This window comes from Diabrotica undecimpunctata, chromosome 2 (assembly GCF_040954645.1).
Source record: "Diabrotica undecimpunctata isolate CICGRU chromosome 2, icDiaUnde3, whole genome shotgun sequence".
Lineage (NCBI taxonomy): Eukaryota > Metazoa > Arthropoda > Insecta > Coleoptera > Chrysomelidae > Diabrotica > Diabrotica undecimpunctata.
Window position 1 is genome coordinate 66,143,562 of NC_092804.1, and position 24,155 is coordinate 66,167,716.

At 36.0% G+C, this 24,155-nt stretch overlaps 1 protein-coding gene across 1 annotated transcript in view; it reads right to left on the reverse strand.

Moving 5' to 3' along the window:
- The window catches only part of Gprk2 (G protein-coupled receptor kinase 2), a 400,249-nt gene that overhangs the window by 23,320 nt on the left and 352,774 nt on the right, over positions 1-24,155 (reverse strand). The window contains exon 5 of the mRNA XM_072523056.1: positions 3,922-4,227. Coding sequence (XP_072379157.1) covers positions 3,922-4,227 — 306 coding nt within the window. The remainder of the gene's footprint in view (positions 1-3,921; positions 4,228-24,155) is intronic.

Consider the following 24,155-nt stretch of genomic DNA (forward strand, 5'->3'; position numbering starts at 1 on the left):
TTTCTTTTGCCTTCTACTTTTCCCTGGATGGTAAGTTTGGAGCACACAACACATCATTTATCAAAACCTCATAGAACTTCTTACAAAAACTAGTAGAAATAGATTACAATTCCAATAATATGCTAGTCAGTTTTAAAAGTCATGTATTAAAAAAAAACTTTAAAAATAATAAGAGGCAAACTAGGGAGGAATGATACATTGACAACAAAAACCAAACTGAATGTATCAGCTATCATGAAGCTGCTAACACTTTGCACAGATAACACTTATTTTCAACTAGATAATAATTTTATAAGCAAAATTTCGGATTAGCCATGCGCTCATCCTCATCTCCATTATTAGCAGATATATTCATGGAGATTTTCGAACAAAACATTGTTCTCAAATAAGACAATTAACCCACAATATGGTGGATATATGCGTTGTCGATTTGTCCTAACGAATCCAAAGCATTGAATAAATTTCTGATGGATATCAGCAATAAAACAAAATTAATTCAATTCACTATGGAACAAAAAACAATAATTCACTACATTTTCTGGGTGTGCTAATCACAAAAGAAGACACAGGATATGAAACTAACGTCTACAGAAAACCAAACCACACCAACAGATATTTAAAATACCATTCCAACCACAACGCAAACATAAAAAAGGAATTATCAAATTCAAATCATTATATGATAGACCCCGAAGTACCTGCTCTAATGAAATTGCATTTCAGAAAGAAAAAATCTGATAACAAATATTTTGACTAAAATATTTCATATGTCATTTATTAAAAAGGAATTCCACAAGAGTTGAAGAAAGGAAACAACAAAATACCACAAGCAATCCCGAAATACCCACAAGAAGGGACTCAAAGGTGACAACAACACCATATGTAAAGGGGTTCTCAGAAAAGGATATTGAAAAGGGTAGGAAACAAGTACATCTCAACAACATTCACAACAACCAATACAGTAAGATCTATCTTGTCCAAAACCAAACCAAACAACACACAAGAAAGATAAAAAAAACTGCATCTATAAAATAGCACATGAAGGCAAAAATTTCTACGTGGGAGAAACCGAAAGAACACTAAGTATCAGGATAAACTAGCATGAAACATACATCAAGAACAGAGACTTCAAGAAATCCCAGATATGCAAACATGCTGGGGACAACGAGTACAATAAATTACTATTTACATGGGAATAAGCCACAATTAAAGGTTAAAATACGTTTATTGACGTTTCAATTTCCACTTCGGAAAACGAAAAAGATTTCCGAAGTGGAAATTGAAACGTCAATAAACGTATTTTAACCTTTAATTGTGGCTTATTCCCATGTAAATAGTAATTAATTTAAAATGCCACAAGAAAATAGCTTCAGAACAATAACGAGTACAATGGAAATATGCATCAATAATTTTGAAAGAAACAGACATGAAAAAGAGAAAAGTCAAAGAAGCAGCTCGCATTCTACTTAACGAAGAAAATTGATAGCAAACCTATCAGCAGAATGTAGCAGAATTGTGTTGCCAATACTAAAAGAAGAAGTCAATAACAAGAATATACAAACATTAGCGGAGTAATAGGAAGTCGGAGAAATATCTTCTACAATTTATACACAGTATATATGCAACACACAATACACAAACACAAATTACACAACTAACGTTACAAAAGCACAACTGCGATACACATTACACAACAGATAACACAAAAAACTAGTCAGAAAATAGTCAGAACTTGATATTCCTAGGGTAAGAACAGCACCCCCAGACTTTTTTAACCATAAGCATGCTGCTGCTCATAAGATCGAGGCCAAGTATGTTAATCGTCAATTTTGAAAAGACATAACATAATAACAACAATTATACATTTTCGAACAATTTTTAAAATAATCTCTTTGAAAACAATTTCCGGAGTGGAAATCAAAACGTCAAACATTAGTTAGTTAAAAATGTAATTTTCATAATAATTGTGGCTTAATCCCATATAAACATAATATTTATGCTATATATATATATCTTAAAATTACCATTTAAATCAGATTTTCCGATATTATATTCAGATATTATAATATTTATAACTACACTTGAGTGCAAAACAATCGACTCAAAAGCGATATTTGAGATTACACCATCTGGTTTAATGTAAGAAGTATGAAAATAACAAGATGTAATGTGCAAACAGTAACTTTATTATTTAACTTACAAAAACCGCTATTTCATTATTTGGAAGACGCATTATAAAAACAATATGCTATACGAACAGAGTTTCTCAAATATTCATCATTGGAACTATCCCAAGAAAGACATAATGAACAGAGAAATCATCAATTACGAAACGAAATTTTTTTATTTTTCAATATCTGATATTACCACCCCTATTACTAATTACACTTTCCAGTCGATTTCGCATGGATCGGATGACTTTTCTAATAAATTCTTGAGGCATTGCTTCCCATTCATCATTAAGCGCAGCCCTCAATTCCATTATGCTCCTTGGTGCATGATTTCTGTTTCGGACCCTTCGTTTAAGCTCATCCCAAACATACTCTATTGGATTTATGTCCGGGCTCAACGCAGGCCAATTTATAGTAGGTATACCGATCTCAGTCAGATAGGTGGTGGTGACTCGTGCGGTATGACATCGTGCATTATCATGCAATAAAATAAAGCATCACCAATAAATCCCACGTATGGAACCACATTTCCTCCAAAATATCTGATGTAACGATCCGCCGTTAAACCTCCACCAGGCACGAAAAGCAACTCGGTTTTCCGATCCATGGAAATGCCTGCCCAAAATATACAAGAACGGCCTCCATATGACACAATTTCTCGTATACAACATTGAGCAAATCGTTCTCCTGGCCTTCTATAGACTCGACGCCTCTTTTCGTTGCCATGTAGGCAGATCCTACTTTCGTCGGAGAATAATACCTGACTCCATTGATAGTCGTCCCAATCCAGATGTTCACGAGCAAATTCTAGTCACCTTTACTTCTGGGCTGCAGTTAGCTTGGGACTCGTAGCTGCCCTTTTTGGTGTCAGGTTGGCTGCTTTAAGTCTCCTTCTGACTGTCCAAACGCTAGTAACCACACCTCGGATCTCTCTAAGCTCTTCTTTGAGATTAGCACCAGTCAAATGTCGATTTCTCAGAGATTTAGATACAAGAAATTGATCATCTCTCTCCGTTGTTGTTCGTTTACGGCCTCCTCCTTGTCGGCGGACATATTCACCAGTATCTTGGCACCGACGATATACTCGGGACACAGCAGATTGGCTTAAATTTAGTCGATTTGCCACGGCCCTTTGGCTCAGGTCTTCTCTTAATAATGCTACTGCTTGAGCTGCTTTGACAGATCATTCGTGAAGTTGCGAACTTAATTGACTCATGTTTTAGTGCATCGCTATGGAAATTGATGCCTACGATGTTAACCGAACGCGTTAAGTCGGTGCGTGTCGATTTCAATGAGTCAAATTCTGACCCCCTCTCTACGTGTTGCATTATTTATTTGTAATACGTCACCCGATTTACCAAAAACTAAAACTTTTTTCAAACTCAATAATGAGGATAATAATTGTACAATAAATATTATTAAATTTATACCTTTTAGATTGAAACAGGAGATGTACTTTCGCAAAATAATTTTAAGTCGATTTTTTTGCACTCAAGTGTAGATATGTGTTAACAAGAAACCAGAATATCTCTGGTAAATATACCTATCAGTGACGGTGTTTAAATAACCCCGCTAAATCTGGCTCATCCTATTTGGATAACAAACGATGCTGGTAAATATTCTCTTTTCATTTCAAGTAGTAAAAAAATTACTAAAAAAGTAAGTAAGTAAAGTAAGTTAAAGTAAGTTTTGAGCTCTTTTATATAAACCATCGTAGTTTTACGTCTTTACGAAAATTATACACACTTACCTGTTGGTGAAGATGGTCTAAGCCGCACACAACTTCCGCAGCATAAAACCTCGCCCTCGTTATATCCAATCCTGGGTCGCCACCCATGTTGTAAATATGAAATTTCAAGTCTCCACCATTCATTATAGTTAATACAAGGCATAAAGCGTCTTTAGTTTCGTAGGCGTAAGCCAAACTGACAACAAACCGTGAATTAATCTTTTGTAAAATCTGTTTTTCTATGAGTACCATAGCTTCCCCTTTCCGCTTTTTTATCCGTTTCTTTTCCAATTTTTTGCAAGCATACATCTTGCCCGTTGCTCTAACCTGTAACAAAAATTAACAATTGAGCAAATCAAACTTCAAAAATTCATTACAATGATATTATTTTTAACACTTTTAAGCGTCGAAAGAATAACTTCGAAACTGGGTCAATTTTTTTAATAAATGCACCCAATTACATATTATTAAGATAGATATGTACTTATATTTCCAAAATCTTAAAATTACCATTTTAATCAGATTTTCGGTCTTAAAATAGGTATTATGCCACCGAAACTGTATTATACTTTATAACAGGAATGATTTCATTACAACGATTAACGCGAGAAAGAGGACAACGAATTTATGGAAAACGAGAAATATACTTCGCATCGGTACTTTGAACGTAAAGTCTCTAAACATAAAAAAGTAGGAAATTATAAGAGATTGTTAAAAAATTCGGTGTGTGGGTGCACTAAATAAACTAGGAGACCTTAGCAAGGTACCAGGGCACGAGGGTCATAAGAGCAATGAAGAAGCAGATAAAATGGCGAAACAAAGCTCATTAATGCCATTCGTTGGACCGGAACACTTCTCCGGCGTTGCAAATGCAGTAACAAGAACAGCTACAAGAAAGTGGATAGCACACAAATCTCTGGAATGGTGGAGGAATTCACCAGGACAAAGACAGGCGAAACAGTTCATTATAGAACATTCGCCAAAATTTACAGCAGACCTAATAAGCAAAGACAGGAAATCAGTCAAAGCAGTAGTTCTGTTAACAGGCAACTGTAAGCGTAAGCTGAATAGGCAGTTGGAGCTGATAGGATTAACAGATGAAGATCTATGAAGATTCTGTCACCTAGAGGTAGAAGCCGCAGAGCACATTTTGTGTCAGTGCGATAGGCTGGCAAATGTGCGATTCTTTACATTAGGCGAAGAAAAGCAACCGGCAAAGAGCTGCATGGAAGATTCAGTCTCTAAGCTATTAGACCTTTTAAAAAAGGCGAGGCTAGAGAATATAGTCTAGGATTAGAGGACAATAAATCGAAAAATATCGCAGTGGCCAAATGCCACCTCATTAAATATATCTATCTATTTAATTTCAGTACTTAAATCATATAATTCAACTCTTCGTTACTGATATTTTAAAAAATTAACGGTCATTAAATTTTTGTTTGATGTATTAGTCATGTGACTGGCTGATTGACACCTAGTATATTCCATAAAAAAAGTACTGGAAAGTATAATTAGTAAAATAATTGTTAGAAAAAAATAAGATAAAATATTTTTTCAACGAATTAATTATACGTATTTTACTTCATCAAGATGACCATTTTGTGATTCTGAAGTGTGAAATTTCAGATTAAATAAGAAAATTTGATGTACATTCATATGTAGTTGCATTTATTTATTCATTAACCGTCTATTAGATAGTTAAAAAGTACATTATTTTGTTTCCAAAAGTTTCTAATTAAAGTTAAAAAGATTTGAAACAATGCAATGGAAACGTAAAATTTTATTTTAAGCCAACCCTGCTCATTGCCATAATTCCTCTGGACTACACAACTGAAAGTACCTACTAGAAATCCACTTAGCAAAATTAAATGTTTAAAAAATGAAGGTTATTTAAATGCATTGAAGCGCTCGTTCGGTAACATTTTGCTCTCTCTTGTGTCTACCGATCGAATTATACGAATGGACGCGTTTAATTTAAAAAGCAAACAAATGCCACACGTCCGTGGATTTCTTCAATTTCTATATAGATTGTTTTTGCTTCCACTTAACTTAATTCCATCACACATGTATTTTGTCTCTACTGGTTTTAAAGATTGTCTTCCATAGAGATTAGCAATAATTGTAAAAAAGTTAGTTTGTTTTTGACATTACTTATAAAACGTTAAGACATTTTATGAAAACTAGGTCAGTAGTTGTCTTCAATCTTCCCTTTTATAAACAACCAGCCAAAGATTATATCGTTTTCCTTGTAGTATGTTATCAACGTTTTGCATTTTTTAACTTTTTTACTGCAGGTATAATAATTAGGTATTATTAATTTTATTTTGTAATTGATTGTTAATGGACTAAATGACCATATTTTAAAAGCTTTCAAGTATAACAAATGTCTTTTTCAAAAGATAAAGCTTTGATTACCCACAATTTTAGATTCTGGGAAAAACTACAATGGAAACTTTTTGTTGGTTTCTCATTGATCTCAAGAGTGGGTTTTAGATTTTTAAAAACGTTTACGACGTTTTCGGGTATACATAAAAGAGTTGAAAAGAACATCCTTGCCACATCCAATTCTAAAAGTTTATAAGCCACAAATTTTCAGATTCATTTGTTATTATATTTATGTTTTGAAACCAGTAATTTTTTTATCTTGATGATATGTTTTACATAACACAAATTACCACAATTTTGTAAGACTCTATTGATGGATTTTAAGTTATAGATTATAATATAATGCATATTATGCATTTGCATTTTTGTTGGCACTCATTCTTGTATAAAATATTCATTTTTTTAGTTAAGTTTTTACTTAATATTTTGACGTGTATCTTTATTAGACACCAGAAACTCAGTAAAACATAAGTTTAATGTAAATAAAAATATATTTAAAATAAATAATAAAATAAAATTAACTTTTATATAATATGTACAATAAAATAAAAATACGAATCCTGGTGAATCAATTGACGACGCTACGATCCGCTGCAGCGGATATACTTCAACGGAAAAGTTGAAATAAAAGGATGATATATTGGTCAGTACCCAAACATCACGGAAAGACTAATCAATACTTAGTCTAGGTTAGAGGTGGAGGAATAGACCACTACTCGATACTGACGATGAACGAAAACCGACAAAGAAATACTTAGTTAAACTTTGAAAAATTAAAGGCAAATATCGAGCACAATTTTAATAATCAAATCTTGCCCAAGTAATTTCGCTTTCTATAGCATCATCAGGGGCATTTCGTCAAATTTGGGCTATCCAGCAAGCGCAGAATGTAATAAACATGAAATTAAAGATAAATTATTGTACATAACACTACACTAAAACAAGGACAAACAGTTTAAAATTATTTAAAAATTATTCTACGCTACATTCTTGTCGGCAACAGGAGAGAGAATGGTAGTTGAAATACAAGTTCATTTATTCGAGCATTCAACCTTATATCACTTTAAATACTTAGTTGCCTACCGATAGGACGGTTTGGCCTTAGATCAATACTCCAAGATCCGGGTTAGGAACTCTTACCAGATCAGCACTCCAGCTTAAACTCCCAGGACGTTTGGCCTTTGATCAATACTCAAAGTCTCGGTTGGAGTTCTTACCAGATCAAATCTCCACTTCGAACTCGCTTCTCTGTTTCGGTGGACGTCTTTTATATCGTTGCTGGCGTTCCATCTCCAGCGTGCATAGATGGTAGTGGCAGCTGTCTATGGGAGTGCATGCGTACAGAAAGATGGTAAGCCGGCAGCCAGTACTGGTCATGCCTTCGTTACAATAATATATTGTTGGTATATTACTATGGTGGTCTCTCTTCTCGTTCCGTCCATATTTTTATTTATAAATTCAGAAAAGTTACTAATTTCATTATTTATGAAATTATGATTGGCAGGGATAATCAGACCCATGAACTGAAGAGAAGAATCGGTCGTGGGTGAGCAGCATATAGAAAACTGAGAGAAACTATTAAAAGTAAGTTGTCCACATGTCTGAAGAGAAAAGTATTTGATCAATGCGTCATCCCAGTGTTAACATATGGAGCAGAAACACTTAATTTAACAACAACTGAGAATCACACAGAAAAGACTGGGGCGATCTATGTTAAGAATATCTCTGCGAGACAAAATAATAAAAGAAGAGACCAGGAGAAGAACAAAAGTAACTGACATCATCGAAAGGATAGCCACACTAAAATAAAGATAAGCAGGACACATAGCTAGAATGATGGATCAGTGATGGAAAAATATGCTATTGGAATGGAGACCAAGGGAAGACAAGACAAGCGTCAGTCGACCACCTACACGATGGGCTGACGATTTAAGAAGACAAAATAAAACTGGACGAGAGTGCGCAAGAGGCCTATATTCAGCAATGGACTTTTAAGGCTGGATGATGATAATGACTCATTTCTGAGTCATTTTCTGGGCCATTTCTTTTGTCTAGTGTCCACTTTATTTCTACGAGTTAGGACGAAAAGTTGTCAGGCACTAGCTGAGTTCGCCAGCTCTCTGAGGAATCTCTTGTGCAACACTCTTCCTCCTGTAACGTGCATCGCAAGGGCATGAAGATTTAAGACCTCGAAATTGGGGAGCGTAGTAGTCGCATCACAAATCTCAGTATGTGAGTCAATTGTGTCAGCCATTCTGAAGATTTGCACCGCTTGATTATCGTATAGATGTACATGTGTACATGTGTATTCGTGTGGTGTGTGTGCATATGTTTATATGTGTGTATGTGTATATGTGCGTATGTATATATGTGGTTTTATGTGTATAAGTGTGTGCATGTGTGTGTATTTGTCTGTGTATGTGTCAGTGTATATGTATCTGTGTATGTATGTGGATGTGTATATGTATGTGTGTGCATGTGTGTATTTATGTGTGCATGTGTGTGTATTTGTGTGTGTATGTATGTGTGTATGTGTTTCCGTTTTAGTATGTGTTAGTTTTTGTAAGAGTGACTACATGCCATGTTCAAACAACAAATCTACAGTTAATGACATTGTAACGCTAAAGCCCATCGCTTGCCAGTAGCATAACCCGCTCTCTTTTGTATAAAACGCCGCGAAGAACGTCGAGAAATAGGTTCGATCCGGAGTAATGATCTGGCAAGAACTTCTACCCTGATCTCTGAGTATTGGTCAGAGCGTACCCTCCTTTCCAGCTGCGATTGAGTATTGATCGACCGCTTCCCGGTCTTTGGGTATTGCAAAAGATTGATACCTTTTGTACACACTTATGACAAATGAATGGATTGAGCAGAAAAGTACTTTAAAAGTGTGTAAAGCATTTAATTCCTAGCTGAGCAATTTCGGCTTACAAAGTCATCTCTTCAGAGCTATGCTACAATAGAATAACTTAATAAATATAAGTAACAATCTAATTGTAACAATGTTTAACTTACGTCAAAATTTAGAAAGTAGTAATATAATATTAATAAGAATATTAACGTATGGCTTTTTTTGCCGGGGAGATCCTTTCGCATTGTTCCGGCGCCAATTGCATCTTTAACCCTGTTTCAAGTAGCTAGTGTCGATGCACACTAGCCCAGGGGAACCGACGGATTTACGTGCCCGTCGAAACATGGTGAACGACTCTTATCATTTTTAGAAATGAAAATGTCGTTGTTGGTACCGAGATTCGAACTCGTGCGCTCTGGCTTACAAAGCCAGTATCTTGCCGCTGAGCTACGGCCGTCCACAGTAGGAATATAAAATTGGTTGAACTTTGTTGTTTGTTTTTGTAAAACTTGTAACTTTGTTGTAAAAAAAACTTTTGAAAAGTTTCAAAAAAGTCATTAAAATATTACAGTTTAAAAAACTCCACAAAAGACAAATTAAAAGTTTTGGTTATGGTACTGGCGGTACTTGCTATGGTACTATCCATCCATCTGGATAGAGTTAAGGCGACAGACAGGATGAGTAAAATCCTATGCTAACTTATAAATGCTAATTTCTTATTATGACACTTGTCAGTTGTCATTTTTTTTAAAGAGTATTTAAAAACCAGCATTGGATTTTCTCATTCTGTCTCATAACCAAAAGTTTTAATGTAAATTTTGAAGAAAAAATTTTTAGTCCCACTGTTTAAACAATGATGTGGTACTTGTACTCTTGTAATAGTACTGTTTAAACATTGTTACATTTAAATAGTTACTTAAGTTAAGTTATTGTATTGAAGCATATCTCTGAAGATATTTTTGTAGGCCGAAAGCGCTTAGCTAGGTGATAAATACTTTTAAAGAACTTTTCAATTTATTCTTTGGGTATACTTTTAAAGAACTTTTCAATTTATTCTTTGGGTATTGACAAAAGATCTTCCGTCATCCTACCCATCCGAACGCCTAGAATTTTCCGTTCATCGGCATTAATGTCGAAGGCCACAGCGCGTCTATTTTATTTACGAGGATTCGTCTTTTTATTTTACGCATCGTGTAGCAGTAACTTTTATTTTTTTTATTCATTTGAATATATTTTTATTTAAATTAACCCGTCACAAACACCAACAAACAAATAAACAGACCTGGCCTAGGTCTCATAATATCATAGAACGTTACTGTTCAATGTAAAATGCCGTGTCAGAGATAAGAACTTCATCACCCAGTCTGTTTCGTGTTGAGCGTTTTGTTTTGTTTGTAACCTTAGTTAAAAGAATTCATTTAATTTTTTTTGCAGATTCACTCAAAGTGTCTTAATGTATTTTTGCCAGTGGAATTAAATTTTGCAAATCATCACAATAAATGGTTTGTCAATGGAATTAAATTTTACAAAATTATATGAACCACCGCAGATCTCATCTTAAATGTCAATGGAATTGAGGGCTACCTAGTAGACTACCTAAATAATAAATTGTCCTAAGTGCTCGGTGGGTCGCTATAAAGAAATGAAATAACTTCGACCGGGTTATTGCTCTTCTAGTCTAGTTGAAATAGCCAATAACAGAAGGGGCGGGAATATACATTATGATTGCGTTAAGTTCTCTTAATAATTTTAATTTTAATTTTCTCTCTTAGCTCATTGTCAAATTTCAATTGAAATGCACATTAAAATGCTTACCGATATAATATTGACTATTAAATTTAATTTAAAAAATACAATACTTTAAATTGAAAAGTATTGGGAGTACAATCAATACATACATCAGATCTTTATAGATTTCAAACTATAACACATGCTTATGATTCAATTAATACATTAAGACTCTGGAATGCAATTGTTGAGCTGGGCATACCTAAAAAACTAGCTGCGATAACGCAAATGTGAATAAGTAACTCTTTTGCACAATTTAGAATAGCAGGAAAACATGAAATGAGACAGTCAATAGAGTATTTAACTTTAGGGTGTTTCAAAAAGGTATGTCATAAATTAAATCACGCATTCCGGGCACAAAAATAAATTGATTGAATCCAACTTACCTTTGTACAAAAGTGTACTCAAAAAAAGTTACAGCCCTTTAAAGTTACAAAATAAAAATTGTTTTTTTTTGCATTATCTCCTAAACTACTTGACATTTTGTAATAAAAATGGATACGTTACTTTGTTGTTCTGAAAGCATTTATCATAAAAAAGAAACAACAAAATCTAAAGTGCACAGAAAAATTTTAAGGGGGTGTGCAGCCCTAAATCCCCCCAAACTTTTGAGTACGTTCAAATCAAATGAATTTTGTGGCATCATTAGTTTAACATATTATTTTTAAAACTTTTTTACCTCTTATCACTTTTTCGAAAAACTAGTTTTTTCCTAGTTGGCCATAAAATTACAATTAGTTTCTACGGATACAATAATTACAAACAGTTCCATCAATAATAGTCAATCATTTGAAGCTACCTTTTTGAAACACCCTGTATATTAACTTCAGAACAATATATTAGTTAACTATATTTTTTAAATAGTTAATTATTTTTATGAACTTTGATCAGATAAAAGGCATAAATCGAGCACCGTTTAATTAAATCTTGCCCAAGTACTTTCGATCCCTAGATCATCTTCAGGGGCATCTGAAATAAGCCAAGAAACGTTTTTTTATAACCAAAGAAATTGAATAACTTCGATAAAAACTCGAAGTTTTATGGTTGAAAAAAGGTTTTTTTATATGATTAACGTTTATAGACTTACTTCGTCAATTGTGGCCTATCCGGCAAGAACAAGATGTCATAAACATAAAATTGTACATTACACTACACTACAAATAGACAAACAAACACTTTAAAATAATTTAAGGGAGGCTACATTGCTTGAAGAAGTCGGAGACAGAATGGCTCCTGATCTAACGGAAATGTTGGGGTGACATGTGACAAATGACAACTTGGATGAGCAGTCACAATCATAGATATGTGATCTGCACCTTTTACAATTCTATGAAACTAAGTATTGACCGAAAGTCCAACTGACACTACTATAGGAGATCACTGATGAAAAATAAAAATTATATAGAATATTTTTAAGTAAATTGAATAATCCAGATCTCACACTCAAACATGTCTGTAATAATTAAGGTGTTAGTTTGAGAGCAACTGAAATAGACGAAAAGTAAGAATGCAAGAAGCGGACTAAACAATATGTTAAACAGTGGGTGGTTGACTACAATAAAATGGTCTACCAAGCACTATCTGTAATATAGAAAGGAAGAGATCTGACTATGTAATTAAAATACTAATAATTGAAAATCAAAATGGAAAGCAAAATATATAAATGGGGTGTAATCCAAGTAGTTCAGTTGAACCCACAGTCAATGGTATAACTATAAAATTACTATGGATGTGCTCAGTGCAGGAAGTCTAAACAGTCGAGCTGGGTCCCCTACGAGGTGAAGCTGTAATAAAGTTTTTAAAAATAGGTTTAAATTTAGTACAATTTAAATTAATTTGAGTATTAAGACAGTGAGAGTTTTCATTCGTTTCCCTTGTAATTTCCAAATCTTCCAATAAATCCAACTCCATATAGTTTTTCTTTCTACTAATGTCATGTAAGATAGATGAACCAGTGTTGATGTTAAAATTGTGTTTACTGGATAATAAGTGTTGGCCAAAACTTGAAGAGTTTGGTCTTTTCAAATGTTCTGAAACTCTAGTGGATAACTTTCTAATGGTTCTACCTACATAAGAGGCATCACAATCATCACATTTTAATTTGTAAATACCACTTTTGTCAAGTGTGTTCATCCTATCTTTGGTGTTGATTAAGAAGGAACCTAAGGTGTTGTGTGACTTGAAGGAAATTTTGATGTTATCGATTGTAGAAGTAAAAAGTTTAGATATTTTATTGGAAATGCTGCTAATGTAGGTGAAGGAGAAATATCTGGTGTTATTTGAAGCAGTAGGTTGAAGAAAACATTGTGATGAATATGCAAGCTTTTCTGCAATTTTTAGTTTAGCTCTATTTAGAAGCTTATAGATAATGTTAGGATCATAACCATTATTGAAAGCAATTTGTTTAAGAGTGTTAAGTTCTGAATTAAAATTATCATTAGAAAGTGGAAATTTGAGTAACCTATGAATGTAACTGTTGAAAGCAGCCATTTTATGTTGGGTTGGATGATTAGATGTATCATGTATGACATGATCTGTTTGGGTAGGTTTTCTGTAAATATTGTACTCTAAAGAATCTTTATTACGGGAAATAGTCATATCCAAGAAGTTCAACTTTTTATCAGATTCTGGTTCCAGAGTAAAAGAGATGTTGGGATGGAGGTTATTAAGATCATCCAGAATCTGTAAAGCATCATCTTGGGTTCCCTGTATGAGAGCTATACAATCATCAACATACCTTGACCAAAAAACTATTTTGTTGTTGTTGTTAACAAACTTCTGTTCTAAGCTGTCTAAGAAAATGTCAGCCAGAAAAGGTGATAGTGGAGATCCCATTGCTAAACCTGTTGGTTGTTTGTATATTTTTTGATTGAATTGAAAGAAGTCCTGATCCAGACAGAATTTAAGTATAGTTAAGATAGCATCTTTGTCTTTTGCTGATATGTTGCAATTGTCTAGAAGTACCTTTAATAGTAATAGTAATTACCTTTAGTACACAATCTTCTAGACAATTGCAACATATCAGCAAAAGACAAAGATGCTATCTTAACTATACTTAAATTCTGTCTGGATCAGGACTTCTTTCAATTCAATCAAAAAATATACAAACAACCAACAGGTTTAGCAATGGGATCTCCACTATCACCTTTTCTGGCTGACATTTTCTTAGACAGCTTAGAACAGAAGTTTGTTAACAACAACAACAAAATAGTTTTTTGGTCAAGGTATGTTGATGATTGTATAGCTCTCATACAGGGAACCCAAGATGATGCTTTACAGATTCTGGATGATCTTAATAACCTCCATCCCAACATCTCTTTTACTCTGGAACCAGAATCTGATAAAAAGTTGAACTTCTTGGATATGACTATTTCCCGTAATAAAGATTCTTTAGAGTACAATATTTACAGAAAACCTACCCAAACAGATCATGTCATACATGATACATCTAATCATCCAACCCAACATAAAATGGCTGCTTTCAACAGTTACATTCATAGGTTACTCAAATTTCCACTTTCTAATGATAATTTTAATTCAGAACTTAACACTCTTAAACAAATTGCTTTCAATAATGGTTATGATCCTAACATTATCTATAAGCTTCTAAATAGAGCTAAACTAAAAATTGCAGAAAAGCTTGCATATTCATCACAATGTTTTCTTCAACCTACTGCTTCAAATAACACCAGATATTTCTCCTTCACCTACATTAGCAGCATTTCCAATAAAATATCTAAACTTTTTACTTCTACAATCGATAACATCAAAATTTCCTTCAAGTCACACAACACCTTAGGTTCCTTCTTAATCAACACCAAAGATAGGATGAACACACTTGACAAAAGTGGTATTTACAAATTAAAATGTGATGATTGTGATGCCTCTTATGTAGGTAGAACCATTAGAAAGTTATCCACTAGAGTTTCAGAACATTTGAAAAGACCAAACTCTTCAAGTTTTGGCCAACACTTATTATCCAGTAAACACAATTTTAACATCAACACTGGTTCATCTATCTTACATGACATTAGTAGAAAGAAAAACTATATGGAGTTGGATTTATTGGAAGATTTGGAAATTACAAGGGAAACGAATGAAAACTCTCACTGTCTTAATACTCAAATTAATTTAAATTGTACTAAATTTAAACCTATTTTTAAAAACTTTATTACAGCTTCACCTCGTAGGGGACCCAGCTCGACTGTTTAGACTTCCTGCACTGAGCACATCCATAGTAATTTTATAGTTATACCATTGACTGTGGGTTCAACTGAACTACTTGGATTACACCCCATTTATATATTTTGCTTTCCATTTTGATTTTCAATTATTAGTATTTTAATTACATAGTCAGATCTCTTCCTTTCTATATTACAGATAGTGCTTGGTAGACCATTTTATTGTAGTCAACCACCCACTGTTTAACATATTGTTTAGTCCGCTTCTTGCATTCTTACTTTTCGTCTATTTCAGTTGCTCTCAAACTAACACCTTAATTATTACAGACATGTTTGAGTGTGAGATCTGGATTATTCAATTTACTTAAAAATATTCTATATAATTTTTATTTTTCATCAGTGATCTCCTATAGTAGTGTCAGTTGGACTTTCGGTCAATACTTAGTTTCATAGAATTGTAAAAGGTGCAGATCACATATCTATGATTGTGACTGCTCATCCAAGTTGTCATTTGTCACATGTCACCCCAACATTTCCGTTAGATCAGGAGCCATTCTGTCTCCGACTTCTTCAAGCAATGTAGCCTCCCTTAAATTATTTTAAAGTGTTTGTTTGTCTATTTGTAGTGTAGTGTAATGTACAATTTTATGTTTATGACATCTTGTTCTTGCCGGATAGGCCACAATTGACGAAGTAAGTCTATAAACGTTAATCATATAAAAAAACCTTTTTTCAACCATAAAACTTCGAGTTTTTATCGAAGTTATTCAATTTCTTTGGTTATAAAAAAACGTTTCTTGGCTTATTTCAGATGCCCCTGAAGATGATCTAGGGATCGAAAGTACTTGGGCAAGATTTAATTAAACGGTGCTCGATATATGCCTTTTATCTGATCAAAGTTCATTTATTCGAGCATTCAACCTTATATTTATTAATTATTTTTATAGTTAATATTAATATAGTTAATATTTTTTTCTATTTTATTATTATTTGTGCTTTTATACACCTGTTTACAAGGTTTATTTAGTATTGTTCTGAAGCTATTTTCTTGTGGCATTTTAAATTAATTACTATTTAAATGGGAATAAGCCACAATTAAAGGTTAAAATACGTTTATTGACGTTTCAATTTCCACTTCGGAAATTTTATTTTGAGAACGATTTCCGAAGTGGAAATTGAAACGTCAATAAACGTATTTTAACCTTTAATTGTGGCTTATTCCCATTTAAATAGTAATTAGGTTTATTTAGATCTGCTTTTACATTTAATTTATTTTCGCTTCTTTTTACGGGTCTTGTCTTTTTGTATTATGAGCATACCATTTCTGTTTTTTGGGATTCAACTACTTAAAAACAGTGGTGAGCATTTTTTGTGTGACTAATTGTTCTTTCTCTTTTCTGTTTTTTTGGTTTATATCTTTAAACGATGCCTTTAAGTCACAAAGTGTATCAGTTTCCTGAGACTACTTCCGAGGAGTTTGGTTCTCTGTTTGTGTTACACTATTTTTAGCGCCCAACGTGTGAGGTAATTCATTGACATTTTTGGCTTCCAGAGATTTCTTCTTATATGTTAACTTTGACTTCTTTTACTTTTCCGTTTTGTAGTATCGACAATTTTTGCTGGTTTGTGGATGACGCAAGTGTCGTCGATGTGCATATCTGCAATCGCAAATTCATGAATGGATGGGATTTTGATGCTAAATTGGGCTTTATATCGGTGAGAATGGAAAGACTGAATATGGTCAGCTCCTATATTTCACTGAATATAGTGGTAGATAAGTACTAGAATAGGTTAAACGCAATTATGGAAGAGGTGAGGCGACTGGGTAAAGGGTACGTGATGCTCGGCGACTTCAACGCAAAACCTGTGGAATGGGGCTCTAGATCTAGTAGTTTTAAACACAGATTTGGAGCCAACATTTGTGTGTGCGTGTGGGTGACTCAGGGAGCCGCCCGATGTGTCAAGGAATGAGCAGTACCGGCGGAGTATTCCGACACGAAACATCAATTCATCGGCTTCTTGATTGGCAAGACGGGGGAAGTTGGGGGTAGACCCAAACCTTGCGGCTTCTCGATTGGCAAGACGGGGGAAGTTGGGGGTAGACCCAAACCTTGCCTGTCGAAGTGCCGGGAGTATCAGGTAAACTGGGGTGTATTTGATGAGAGTATTAGATGGAAGGTACATGGGGTCGACATCTTACACTTTCGATAGAAGCAGGAAGCCTTGGAGCTGGTTATGAAAGCCTATGAGTAAAATTGAACTAAGCGTCTGATTAGAATGTCTCACTGGTGGTGTATCGAGACAGAGCAACCGATAAGGAGTGCTTGGTTCTTCGCGGTAAGGACGGGAATACGTCGGAACACTGAAGAGGCGGAACATGTGAATACGTCTTACCGTGTGAGAAAGACGGAGTAGAATAGGAGGCTCCGAGCCGAGAAGAACGGGCACTGGAGGGGACTGTATGACAAGTTGGACGAGGTAATCTGGGGTAAAGGGTATAAGATCGCAATGAAGCATTTCGACGCCTGTGCTCCGTATGACATACCATTGGACCATAAGCTGGAGACAGTTTGGAGTCACCGAACTGTTTCCACAAGGACGGCGGCATGGTGTGCGGAGAGACATCGAGGCTGAGCGTGTGTTTCCTGGCCGGATCAAGATCCCCAACAATTGAAGATTCACCAACAAAATCGGCAATATTATGACTTTTTTACAAATTGTAATTTAACAATTATATGAATTTTTTTTTCCAATTTGTATCAACTGTCTTGAATTTTATTTTTAAAACTTTGTAAGTCTTCTTGGTCAACTTTTATTTATAAAATACAATTTCCAAACATTCGCTAAATTTTTTCTTGCCTAAAATTACTAACATGATGGCAGTGACTCTTTTTATCAAAACACTGTATAAAATATGATTAGCAGCATTGAAAAATCTACTTCTTGTACGTATATTTATTTTTTGGACTTTCAAGCCGGTATAGTGTTTTGTTTCCTTTTTTATACTGAGTATTCAATGTCAGAATTGTGTGAAGAGTGTTCAATGGGAGAATTTTAAGATATCTAATCATTGTCTTGCCTTATATTAAGCCATACCAATATTTCTTGGTATTGAGCGCTTATACTTTCAGAGTTAAACGTGCCTTACCCATTTTAACATATGCTCTTCCATTTGACCATAAATTGGTACCAAACTTAGACTTCCTTTAATAACTTCTTTTTTAATATTATCATTTTTGTCACTCCACTCATCCATCTTAGCATTCTTTACTATGTAACATATATTCGTTATTCTTCTTTCTTTTAGTATATATTCTATCTATCTAAATCTCTGGGAAAATCTCCTGTATTTTAAACTATTATGAGCTTCATGGCATTCAATTAAACTATGAAACATATTCATTATGTGGGTCTCTCGTTTCTGAAGAGAATTTTCGTTTTTCACACAACTAAGAAATTCTGAGGTGATTTATAGCGATTATTTAAATAAATGACTCCTAAAACTAGAGTTTCGACTATTAATATATATATTTTACATTCAATTTATTCAAAAGCAGATAATACAAAGTTGGATTATAACCAAACGCAAAAAAATGATAACTGTAAATTCATTTAGTATGTGTAACATCTTGAAAATAAATAATTGTAAATATTTTAAAAAAATTTCCATTCACTCACTTATCTGATCATCCATATATCAAACGCCTTCTGTTTTAAACATTACAAGCATTTATATAGCACAATTTGTTTTCGAATAAAAAGCTTTGCATGAATAGTAACACTTCTGGTTTATCTTAATTTCTTTTTCTGATCTGGTTTTTATTTCATTATGTCACGACAGTTACACTGTTAAGTAGGCCAGTTAAGGAATATAAATACCGCAAATGCTTTATATCAACCTATATCCATTCGAATACAATATTGATCCAATACGCCATATTGAAAGGTTCATGGTTCAGCACAACAAATACAAATATTTTCAGAGCAGCAGTGTGCAAAATACAGATTGCCATAATGGTCGCCAACATCAGAAACGGATAGGCACTAGAATAAGAATGGATAGTTTAAATAAATGTACCAAACAACGAAAAATAACGGAACAACTGAAACACCCGTCATAACAGTAAACAAACTAAAACCATTAACAGACAACGAAATAAAAGAAGCCTTAATGAAACTAAAAAATAAATTATAAGTTACAGCTTATATAACGGTTAACAATATAATAAGATAATAATAACAAATAAGCTGACAAGAATATTTAATATATCAGACGAACAACAATAATTTAAAAGCAGAAAAATCTTGTAACGATGCATTATTTGTAATTAGGCAAATAGCAGAAAAATCATTATAATACAACAAACCTATATTGGGGCCGGGGGATGCGCTCTTCTTCTAATCGGCGTAAAGCTGAGCGGGAAAAGAACAAATCTCAGGGGATAAGTTTTGCACGGAGAGTCTTAGGACTTTGCACCTCCTTAAACTATCCCAAGACCGCTGGGTACCCCCAACAATGATTGGGGGTGTGTAATCAATCTTTGATTGCACCCTTCACGTGGTGGCCCTGTTGAAACTAAACTCAGCGGATCTAGACTAGATAGTCGATAAACAATCCCCACGCCAAGCCGTGAGACACCGTGGTGAAGGCTGTGAGGCACTGGGGTGACAGTGTCGCAAACGGTTCCTTTGGGGCAACAGGTCACACCCCTTAGTATTTAGACCTTACCCTCGCAAGCGGGGCTCTGCGAGGAGTTGACTGTCTTTCCCTAGCTACTCGTGGGATCAATATGGAATCTCAAAAACAAACAAAAACAAATACAAAAAAAAACTCAGGGCCAAAGGGTTCCCGATGCCGAAGGGCCAGGGAACTCCAAAGCCAAAATCACAGTTCCTAAAGCCGAAGGGCAGGGAGCTTCTGGAGAAAATCCGAACGCCGAAAGGCCCGGAATTTCTAAAGAAATCTCTCAAGCTGATAGGCAAGGAAACAAAATGGCTGTCAGAGTAACAGCGTTGGAAGACGTTGATCTCATGACAGACGAAGAAATTAGGGCTGCAAAGCTATCTGGCGTTTCTAAAGCCAAAATCAGTAGGCTGGTGAAACAAGGCCAATATTACGTTCAAGCCAAAAGGGCTGTAATAAAGGCCAATTTCACCAAGGCGACTGAAAGGGCAAAAGAGATGCCGTCAAAGCCAATAAAGGCCATGACAAAAGTAATACAAACCCAGAAGATCGATGGCCCAAAAAGGCTAAGGTCAGACGGAAGCACACCACCCGAAAGCCAACGCAAAGGGAAAAGGCCAAGAACCGAAGGTGTGACTTTCAGCGAAGCAGCCGCTTCTGTTAAGGTTGCAGTGGGACTAACAGGATTCCCGGAAGCCAAGATGGATATAGACAAGCTTAAGGCAGTCGAAATAGCCATCTTGGGTGCGTATGACAAAATTCCGGAAGCAGGACCACAGGTTCGCTTCCTGAAGAGTACATACAGGCCGGGTTTCCTGGAACTTAACTGTGCGGACGACATAAGTGCGCGGTGGCTGAAGGAGGTGATTCCAACCCTGAGGCCTTGGGAGAGTGCATCTCTCAGGGCTGTGGAGGGGGAAGACATACCCAAGCCGCACTCATGCACTGTCTTCGTACAGGACGAGCATGGGGAACGTCTTGAGTCCAAAAGGATCCTTAATAGACTAAGGATAAGTAACCATGGGCTCAGGACACATCTATGGACAGTCTGGGGTAGTAAACCTTTAGAGAAAGGGGTGTTATGGACCTTCTCGATGGATTCTGAATCTCGAGAAGAACTCCAGAAATTAAAAATGTCACCCTTTTTCGGAGTAGGACGGTTAACGTTCCGACCCAAAGAAGGGAAGACAAAAACACGGAATGAAAAGCCAGTAGCAACTCACTCCAGTGAAATAGGGGAGACCTCCCTACATATGGAGGTTCAGGACGAGGAACAACCTTCTTCGGGTGGAGCTGACACACCCATAAGGACTAATGTCCAAGAGTGTGTCGGACCCACGGAAGAAGGAATGTCCACAGATCCAGAACCGGCCATCTCTTCGCAATGAAGAGAGAAATAAGGCTCCTGCAGGCCAATCTTCAACATGCAAAAGCCGCATCGGCAACGCTAGTTAGAAGATTGGAACAAGAAGGCATTGATGTGGCCCTCCTGCAGGAGCCTTGGAGGATAGGTGAGAAGATTTCTGGCCTATCAACCAAACAAGGTAAGGTTTTATACACACCCAAAGCTGTAAGGCCAAGGTCGTGTATAATTCACAGTAATAGAGTAGATTGTACATTAATCCCGGTGCTCTGCACTGATGATATTGTTACAGCTGTTCTAACTATAACCACGGAAGTAGGAGAGAAGAAACTGGTGGTGTGTTCAGCCTACTTTCCAGGTGATGAGACTCTGTGTCCACCAAGCATTATAAGCGACATAGTTGCATATTGTCTAGGAAAAGGATTACAGCTCATTATAGGATGTGATGCCAACGCACATCACACCGTGTGGGGAAGCACAAACATTAATGCAAGGGGTGAGTATATTTTGAATTTCATCTTATCTGAAGGTTTGGTTATATCCAATATAGGAAACAAGCCAACTTTTGTCACTAAGGCACGCAAAGAAGTGTTAGATTTAACACTCTGCACGAGCAGGATAAGTGATATAATAACAAATTGGTTTGTGTCTGACGAACCCTCATGTTCGGATCACAGACATATACGATTTGACCTTGATATTTTTCCATCGGAAATTAAATACAGGAATCCTAGAGATACAAACTGGGTAGGATATAGGGAGTCCCTCAGTAAAAATCTCGAGGAATGTACGATTTCGTTTAAAAGCCCAGAGGTTATAGATTCGGCGGCAGAAACGATAAGCGAAGCTATTATGGCGGCTTACCAGGAAAATTGTCCAGAAAAAACAAGGAAAAGTACGGGCAGTAATACAGTCTGGTGGAACAACGGCTTAAGGAAGATGAGGTCGGAAGTCCGAAGCCTATTTAATAAAGCCAAAAGTAACCAAGATTGGGATGCCTACAGGTATAAGCTAACGCTATACAATAAAGAAATTCGGAAAGCCAAAAGGAATTCATGGAGAGAGTTTTGCGAGGAGATTACAGATATCCCGGCATGTTCTCGAATTCATAAAGTCCTGGCAAAGGATGGTGCTACAACCAAAGAAGTAGGTTTCCTAAAGAAAGCTAATGGCAAATTTACGGACACCAAAGAGGAAAGTCTTAGAGAACTAATGAACACGCACTTTCCGGGCTCAACAATTCTGGATGATGCAGATAGGCAAACCAACATAGACCAAAGGCTCACTAGACCAAGGTCTACAGATTGGAAAATAGCCACAGCAATCACAAGACCAAACAGAATTAGATGGGCTATAAATAAGTTTCGGCCATATAAGTCTCCAGGGACAGATGGCATATATCCAATACTGTTGCATATGGGATTAGAGGTATTGATACCACACCTATGCAAGCTCCTCAAAGCCACTTTAGCATGGGGGATCGTACCGGAAATATGGCAAAAGGTCAAAGTCATACTTGCCTAAGGTAGGTAAAGTATCAGACCTAACACCAAAGTCATATAGACCGATAAGCCTATCTTCTTTTCTATTAAAAACGCTGGAAAGGATTCTTGATAGGTACATCAGAGACGAAGTGCTAAAAGATAATCCTCTAAGCAATCGTCAATATGCATACCAACCTGGTAAATCTACGGACTCCGCGTTGGATGATCTAAATAGGCTTATCTCAAAGTCAATGGAAGACAAAGAGATAGCAATGGCCGCTTTTTTAGATATAGAAGGGGCATTTAATAATGTTACCACCAGCTCTTTGATAGGGGCTATGAGTAGACGAGGTGCACCTGCGGTAATATGCAGATGGATAAGGGCATCCCTGGAGAATAGGACAGTAATGTCCACTCTGGGTAAAGCAACCATCAAAGCAAAAGTAGGCAGAGGCTGTCCACAAGGAGGAGTTCTGTCCCCTCTACTTTGGGCAACCTTGGTAGATGATCTCCTCAGAAATCTGTCCACAGAAGGCTTTTATTGTCTAGGATATGCTGACGATATAGCAATCGTTGTCAGGGGCAGGTTTGCTCAGGTAGTTTCTGAGAGAATGCAAGCAGCCCTAAATATAGTTGACGACTGGTGTAAACAAGAGAGACTGATAGTCAATGCTCAGAAAACACAAATTGTCAACTTCACCAAAAAAACAGCATTACAAGGCCTAAAACCACCGGTGCTGGGAAGAAGAGAGATTTCATTTGCCAAAGAAACAAAATACCTTGGGGTATATTTTGATCATAGGCTTACATGGAATACTCACATTCTAAAAACCACACAGAAAGCTACTATGTCCTTGGGCAGATGTAGAAGAATGTGCGGTAAGAATTGGGGACTTAACCCCAAAATGACTCTATGGCTATATACAAGGGTTATTAGACCCATGATAACCTATGGCTCGGTGACGTGGTGGACAAAGACGCAGCAAGGGGGAGCAATAAGGCTGCTAGGTAATACACAAAGGCTAGCATGCCTGTGTATTACGGGGGCCTTAAAAACAACTCCTACTGCATCGCTGGAAGTCCTGTTGAATCTACCACCACTTCATATCTTTATACAGGGCGAAGCCAGATCCGTGATGCACAGATTAATCCATAGTCAGCGACATATAAGCCAGATGCATGGTACTGACAACAGAAAGCTAATCGAGGAGCTAAAAGCCGATATTGTGATGGGGAAACCTATTGATGCAACAGTTACGAGATATAGCTTTAACAATAAGTTCACAATTAAGATACCAGGCAGGGAAGACTGGAATAAAGGTGTACCCATACAAGCTGCTGCTACCTGGTACACGGATGGCTCAAAAACATCGGAGGGTGTGGGAGCCGGCATAGTAGGGACAAATCAAGGGATAGATTTCCCGGTAAGTCTATCTAAGGATGTGACAGTTTTCCAGGCGGAAATAACTGCAATCCATCACTGCGTGGAAGAAATAGAAAGGCAGGAAAGAACGTTCTG